This window comes from Lepidothrix coronata, unplaced genomic scaffold (assembly GCF_001604755.1).
Source record: "Lepidothrix coronata isolate B3197 unplaced genomic scaffold, Lepidothrix_coronata-1.0 Scaffold13, whole genome shotgun sequence".
NCBI classification, from domain to species: domain Eukaryota; kingdom Metazoa; phylum Chordata; class Aves; order Passeriformes; family Pipridae; genus Lepidothrix; species Lepidothrix coronata.
In genome coordinates, this window is record NW_016690193.1 from 2,980,320 (window position 1) to 2,988,303 (window position 7,984).

Here is a 7,984-nt window from a genome sequence, read left to right on the forward strand (position 1 = left end):
AAGGGTCAGTTGGTATTAGAAAAGCACTTTAATATGAATTTTGGAGACAACTGATACACCACTTTCCCCCAGCCATCCCAAGTAAACTTGCTTCTATCAACCCCCCAAGTCTCTCAGGCTTAACTAAAAGCAGGTACTTGTATGGTGTGATTTACAGATACAGTGAGAAACACGCTATAGCAGAAGGACCAGAGCCTGTTTTATCCTTGAACGAGATCTCTTCCAACTGCTACAGGAACAGAGTCACCATTTGAAGACACACACACAGGCATTGCCCTACTAGGCTAGCAATAGCAGGCTCCAGAGAATTTCCAACCCAAAGCAAAGCCCATGGCTCAGTCCTGCCAGTGTTCACAAAACCCAGAGATTATCAAATTTCAATGCTACATAAAGCAGTATTCCTGCTGTGCTTTCCTCCCTCCAGAAGAGATTCTCCCCAGGGCTTCAGAAGCTTTTGTAGGAACAGGAATTCAGTTTGTCACAAGCTGCTTTACACAACTGACTTCACCTTTTATAAAGCCTCATATGGCCGGTATTTTTAGAGGCTAAAAAGCACTCGTTCAGTTCAAGTACATTCTTTGCTCATCAGAGTCTCTCAGACCAGCTCAGTCTAAAATGCCTGCAAGTAGCATTTTAAGGACAGCAACAGTCTGATACAGCAGCAGGGTAGAGACTTGGCCAGCACTGCTCTGCACCTTTCTTTCCTCTACTCTACTTAAAACAGATGACAGCTCAGAAGGCCCACCAGCCAGTTTTACCTCCAGCACAGAGTTTGCACCTCAAGCCTCCACAGCATTTGTGCTAATCCCCTGGGAAACACCTATAGAGCCACAAGGCTCTGCTAAACACAACTCATCTACTCGAGGTTGACCCTGGCTTTGGAAGCAAGTCCTTCTCCCAGAAGGCACAGGCCATGTGCCCCTCCACCATGGCCTTTCCTTCTCCAGCACCCAGCCTATTCCTCCAGGGGTACAGCACCATCTCTGTCTGTGCACCCATGCTAGGGCAGCTCCCACCTGGCACCTTGCCAGATGTAGCCTTGGAGTTGCCCCTGCAGCCAGGCCGTTCCCAGAACACTGAACATTGCACCTATCGCTCCTGCCCTTACACTGAAGTTCAGATGGATGCTTTTGGCGGACCCTCTTTGGCCTGGCTCTGGATAAGCCACTGAACAGATTTATCATGCACATCCTCCTTAAGACAACTGTATTGCAGTTGACCTTAAACACAGAGTATTCCCTTAATAAAAATCCCATCTGGCTGCAGGCCAGGCTCTAAAGCTGCTCCCACCACACAGAGCAGGATGACCCAGCAGCGTTAGCAGTGACCACCGGCCTTGTGATGCGGCAGAGCTCTGGCTGCCAAAGCCACTCACAGCCAGCTCTAGTGCTTGATTGCTGCTCCCATGCCAAGAAAAAGCAAGAGTAACACTCTCCAATTCAGTGCTTTAAGTCCCCACCCTGCAACACCAACACAGCGGCTCTGAGTAGGCTTTCACAGCATTCGTTCAGCACGAGCATCTGTTTATTCAGAGCCCAACACACCCACCAGCTAACTCCTTCTGCATTGCCTCCTTTCAGCTCAAGGGTAGCCGTACAGGACAGACAGCAGATCCACCTGTCTGCTAACACTTCTGCTCATCTCTAGCTGGTTTTGCCAAGTTTTTATTCATACACACTTTATATAGGTCGTTTCCTCCTTTAAATTAATGCAGCCTCCAATGCTTCTCTTACTTGGGTCAGTTTCATCTGCATTGCATCTTTTCCCAGGGAAATTTATTCAGCTGAATTCCTGTAACTCTGAGAAGTCAGGTTTCATAGTAAGCCTTGGTTATTCACAGCTTTAAAATGAAGAGGCATGAAATATCCAGCCCAATTGCATTACTTGGAGCTTTTTTCCAAGCTAAGAACTATAGTAAGAGCTTTTTATGCTGACTATGAAAATAAGCTTTGTGCTTTTACAGCTCATTTGATATCTCAGACAACTCTTTCTGCACTTGAGAGCCTGCTGATGGCCAACTCACAGCCAACAGAGTAAAGTTCCCTTTTGAGGCTGGTGATGGCTGTCTTGAACTTCAGATGCTTTGAAGGTGGGAGCAGAGATATAGTTTCGGGAGCTCACATAGGTAAGAAGGCTCTAGGAAGCAAGCAGTGCAAGGCAGGCAGCCCTAGGCAGGTACAGGGGCCGATTCCTTTACCCCTCCTCTCAAAAGGGGAACAAACTCGACTCTGCCTCTGGACTTCTTCCTGCAGTTTCACTCTCTCCAGAGGAGGATGTCGCCAGTCGCTACCCCCTCCTCTATTTCTAGGAAGGAGAAGCAAGTCAGAGCACAGGCATTACTTACACCTATATTTACTGAACCCCTTCGGTTGCCTCCGCGCTGCTCCCCACGCTACCTGGGGCCAGGTAACCCCCTGCCGAGGGCTGGGCGTGCAGCAGCGGCCGAGCCAAAAGCTTGCAGCCGTGACACGCTGCCGGGTGAAGCAGCGCTCGGGCGTTCTGTACCCCCTCCTCCTCATCGACTCAGGAAAGGCCGAGCCGTCCCGAGGGCACAGTCCAGTTCCCGCGGGCATTTGCCCGGGCGGTGTGTTAACTCGCTACAGCCCGGTCCTTCCGCAATCCACAGCCAAGCCAAGGCGCCCGGACCCAGGACAGGCAGAGCCCGGGAGAGGCAGCAGAGCACAGCCCGGAGGGGGAGCCCCGCCGCCCCCGGGATACCGCTCCCGGCTCACCCGGGGAGCTGCAGGAGCCAAGCCCGGAGGATCCCGTCCCCATTCCCGCCCTCTGCCCAGGAGCGGCACCGCGGCGGGGAGCGCCGGCACCGCTCCCGCACACCCGAGGGGGCTGCGACCCCGCGCGGAAGACAAAAAGCACTACCATTACCATCACCATTACCATCACCACCGTGCCCGGGCTGGCGGCGCGGCGGGCCCGTACCTGGTGCAGTGCATGGGGCCGACCCCGCAGCCACAACCCGCCGCCGCGCGGGTGGGGCCGGGCCCGGCCTCTTAAGGGCGCCCGGCCCCGCCCCCAACGAGCGGCAGCCAATGAGTGTGCTCCGAGCGGGAGCCCGGCACGCGAGGGGGCGGGGCCAGCCCTAGGGGGCGGGGCCGGGGATCTGGCGGGTCCCGGGAGCAGCGCAGGGACAAGGGACACGGCGGTGCCCTGCGGGGACACCACGCCAGCAGACCCGTCCCCCCTGCAGCAGGGCGAGCTTGTTCTGGCAGAAGGGACAAGCTCTGCCTCCGGTCCCTCACTGTCCCGCTGCTCCTGTGCCAGGGTGCCGTCCCTGTTTGACCGGAATCACAGAATCAACCAGGTTGGAAAAGACTTCTGAGGTAATCGAGTCCAACCTATGACCGAACACCACCGTGTAAAGTAGACTATGGCACTAAGTGCCACGTCCAGTCTTTCCTTAAACATTTCCAGGGACGATGACTCCACCACCTCCCCATTCCAATATCACTCTTTCTGTGAAGTAATTCCTCTTGATGTCCACCACAAACCTCCCCTGCCACAGCTTAAGACTATGTCCTCTTGTACTATAGCTAGTTGCTTGGGAGAAGAGACCGACCCTCACCTGGCTACAACCTCCTTTCAGGCAGTTGTAGAGAGCAACAAGGTCCTCCCTGAGACTCCTCCTCTCCAGGCTAAACAACCCCAGCTCCCTTAGCTGCTCCTCATAAGACTTGTGATCCAGACCCTTCACCAGCTTTGTTGCCCTTCTCTGGACACGCTCCAGCACCTCGATGTCCTTCCTGAACTGAGGAGCCAGAACTGAGAAGGCTTTGTGGGTGCCACAACTAAGCAGCTAAATCCACAGGAACATGCTCTTGAGACAGAAAAGACTTTTTGGGGCACCCATCTTCCTGGCGGAGCAGGCCCAGGGTGTTTGGGTTCTCAGGGCCAGATGGGGAGGAGGGTAACTCGCACACCCACATCTTGTGGCTGTGCTTGTGTCTGGGTAGAATCTCCAGCGAATACTCCAAAATCTGCTTTCCAGGCATATTTATGATATGCAGTGGAAAAAATTCTAGAGGTGGCTTTCCTCCATGAGAAAAGAACACCTGCAGGGCCCAGCTGGCACAGAGACCAGCCCCATGGGAATCCCTATCTGGCATATGTGCAGAGCTGGGAGGACATCCTGAAAATATCTGCCAGGCAACTTGATGCTCTGGCATAGACCTGCACTGCTTTGCAGGGCCAGCTGGGCCAAGGGATCTTCCCAGCTGCTCTCCTGCCACCAGTTTCCGTTTCTGCTCCTTTGGGCTGCTCCTGAGTCCATGTCAGCACAGAGCCTGATGTCCTCAATGGTGTGAAAAGTGTGCACAGACCTGGCCTCCCTGTCAGGGAAGCAGCTCTGGGGACAGAGGATGTAAAGCCTACTGAAAGGTGGAGATGGTGCATTTACGTTCTCCCCATGGGAATAATAGTATTTACCTCTTTTTGTGCCATATCTGGCCTCTAACTGCACAGCTGTGAGCAATGCTGCTGTCTCTCACCTTCCTTACAGAGCAGAAAAGCAGGATTGAAGTGTCAACATTTGTTTTCAATTAACTTGTAGAAACATAGAGAGCTATTGTTAAAGCTGGAGACTTCCTGCTGGAACCTACCATTTAATACACTTATTACTCTGCAAGGCAAAAGCATTTTTTTGAAGGAGAAAAAAAACAAACACATTTTTTGTTTTATAAACCCTTTTTAGATGAAGGCAGTGGTAAGATTTAAAGTTGGGGAGAGAGCTGAAAGATGTACCCATTGCAGGAGTCTTGCAGACTTACAGTAGTATTTCATGTGCCGAGGGTATGGTGGGATTTCAGCATGTGGTACAGCAGGGAGAAGGGGAGCCATGTTCAGGTTTGCCCAGGAGGAATAGACAGACATGGAATAAGGTGGTCACGGCTCATGGGGCCTCTCCAGTGCTGCCTCCCCTTCTCCAGGCGGGGCCACTGCAGCGCTGGTCCAGAGAGGTTCAGGTGGAAATGGTGGTTTTAATGGAATAAGCCCAAAAACTGGGAAGCCCTGACCTGACTTACACTTATCCCTCTGGTCTGCCACACATTTCTCCCATGTGTTGCTGGCAGCTCGGCACCACAGATGTGCCGAGGGAGATGTGGGTTTGTCTCTATCCTGTGCGGGCTTTGGCCAGCCAGCCCCCATCCCCGGGGTAGGAATGCACCCCACGTGGCTTTAGGGCACGTTTCTGCCCTGCAATACAAGCCCTGTTTGCTGTGAGAGGGGCAGGGTGTTTCACAACTGTGGCTTGGTGTTTGCCCCTGAAGCAAAGGTAGGTGGAAGTTGGGGCAGGACGTTGTGGCGGACTGTGGACACGGGCTGTTATCTTTGGGAAGCTGAGATAGTGGCTATATTTAGCTCTATGCTAGGCCCTTGCACAGTGGTCTTTGTGATTTCCCCACAGCTTTTCACCCCTCCTGCCTTGCTGAAGGATGGGAAGAACTTGATCACCGTCATGGGGAAGAGGCATCAGGCTCCTTCTCCCTGGGGGAGCAATCCAGAACCAGTCCCATCCATGGCACACAGCTCTGGAAGGAGGGTCCCACTCTCCCATCATGTCTACCCTGGCATTTGTTCCTGATTCAATGAGTATTTACTCCGGGGTGTCCTGGTACAGGACATGGTGGCTTCTGCACCCTCAAGTTCAGCCCCGCTGGTGTGCTGCAGAAAGGGAGGCAGAGCTTCTCCCTGCCTCCTGAAGAGCCCTCCTTCCCTTGCCACAGTCCCTCAAGAGCTGCCTCTAACAGCAGGCTTGAGTAGGTCCTTGGGGACTTTTCCTGGTCCTGCCACCTCCTCAGTGTCCTGTTGGAGACGGGTGGATGGAGCATCTTCTCCTCCCTGTTGGGAACCTACATGCTGCTGTGACAGCTTGGCTTCCCAGCAGCTGGCCAGTGGGCAGCCCCAGCAGGGAAGGGGAGAGGGGCCAAATGTGTTGTGCAATGTATCCACAGGCTGCAGGGCCAAGGCTCAAGGGCGAGTGCTGTAAACCAGCAGAGCGGCTGATGTAACAGTGCTGGGGCTGCTGCCATGGGACACCCCATCCCACACCTCGTGCCCCTTCTCAAATCAACAGCCCCCTCCTGCTATCTTCTTCTTCCTACACCCCAGCTGCCACCTCCCATCACTGCCAATGGCCACAGAGGCTCCAGCCCTCTGCATCTCCACACCCGACTGTGCCCCCAGCCTGGTCGGAAATGCTCGGTGGTGCAGTTGTGGTCAGGTCTCCACCTCTGGCTGTTGGAATCTTTAGGGTGGTGGTGAAGGTGCCACACTCCCTGTGCTTGCCACAGCAGTCCACTGAGGCAAACAGTGCCCGCTGTGGTGGTGTGGCTGATGCTGCCACAATGTTGGTGCTTGTCAGCAAATTCCAAATTGGTGGCGCTGAGAAACTGCTGCTGCTGCCTTTGAGCCAAACCGCAACACTTGAACGAGCAGAGAAGGATTTTTGTTAAAGTTTACCTGCCTATGACAAGGCTGTGACAGTAACTCTTAAGTAATCTTAATCAGATGTTGCCTCACATCAAAATGCTAAGGGAGAAACTAATTTTGGAGTAATTTTGGGCAGCACTGGTGCACTGCAGGAGAGTCAACCCAGCCAGTACAGAGCACCAGGAGTGGTAGCAGTCAGCAGCATGTCATGCCATCCACCAAAAAGGACACATCCATGGCTGAGCTGTGTGTCTGGCTGGCTGTGAGTTCCTCCCTTGTTCCTTTTAGACATACCAGTTGGTTTCAGCCACACTCCGTGGGGGAGTGCAAAGATCACAGATCCCTTTAAGGTTTCATGTGATTCAGTAGCTGGTGGAGAGAGACCCAGTGAGCATCCTTGCTGAGCAAAAGCAGAGAGACACTTGGATGCAGTGCCCTTCTGGCCAGTCAGTGTCTGTACCTGCTGGCCAGCCAGCACTGACAGCCCCTTGGTCAGCTATGGCCAACATGACAGAAATCTGTAGGAAACATGGTTTCTCTCACCATCAACTTGGTCATAGCTGCAACTGCATGCTGAGGCCTGCTGTGTTGCTTAGGAGCTCCTTGTAGTCCCAGGCCCCTGTCCAGCTCCTGCAGGGTCACAGCAAATGGCTCCACCAAAGAAAACTCTTGAGAAGTCCTGTCGGGTGATGGGATTCCCCTCTTTTATTTTCAGAGGTCTCAAACTCCTGTGGCTGTCCCAGGAAATAAAGCAAAGAGTATTCAAGGTTTCCCAGTTTAAAAGAAAATCCCACTCTCGGTTAAGGCTCTTGACTATGCTTTGGGGAGCTGTGCTCCAAGGCAGAGCTCTGCACTCCAAGGCCAGCACTGCTCCTCCTGGCTCTGTCCAGAAACGAGGAGTTGCTGCAATGTACTGGCTGAAGGCCCAAAGTAGGGTATTTACCTTGGCATGTCTCCCTTTGGATCTCGTGCGCATCCATGGTCAAACACTCCAAGGAACGTGTACTCTGCCCTGCTGAAGACCATGGCACGTTCCCTTCCAGCCCAACGTGCACAGAGCAGATGGTGTGAGGCCAGTTGCAAAGCCTGGCCCGGTACTGTGTGCTGTAGAGAAAGACTGGGTATTACAGAACTGTGGTTCTTAATATTAAAAATGCCTAGCAAAAGAGACATAGAAAACTCGTGCAAAAAAAGGAGATTATGGGGGAGGGAATGAATGCAAATAAGTTACTACAAAGGCCTTAAGGAAAGCTGCTACTCAGAGGGAGAAAGGGGAATGGGCCTTCAGCGAAGAAAGAGCTCAAAGGGCAAGGAAACAAATGAGTGGAGAAACTAAATGACAGGCAGACAGGAACAACAAAGAGGTAGCTCCTTGGCCAGGCACACAACATGCTTGTTGAAAATGTTGTATCAGTGCTAAGGCAAGGCTTGATATCAGGTTAAAAAAATTTCTTCCCCAGACACTGGGACCCAAGAGGGGACAAGTCCCTGCAAGAAGAGAATGGTACCTCCTGCTTTCTCAACATAGTGATGTTCTTTT

The 7,984-nt window shown here is 52.9% G+C and overlaps 1 protein-coding gene across 3 annotated transcripts in view; it reads right to left on the bottom strand.

Moving 5' to 3' along the window:
• The window catches only part of PPP1R3B (protein phosphatase 1 regulatory subunit 3B), a 6,488-nt gene extending 3,486 nt beyond the window's left edge, over positions 1–3,002 (bottom strand). The window contains exon 1 of one of the 3 annotated variants that reach the window (XM_017805975.1): positions 2,938–3,002. In XM_017805975.1, coding sequence (XP_017661464.1) covers positions 2,938–2,951 — 14 coding nt within the window. In that variant the 5' untranslated portion in view covers positions 2,952–3,002. Of the gene's footprint in view, positions 1–2,895 lie in introns of all 3 variants that reach the window. The other 2 variants (XM_017805976.1, XM_017805977.1) reach the window with 2 other exon arrangements.
• Positions 3,003–7,984: the final 4,982 nt, after the last annotated feature.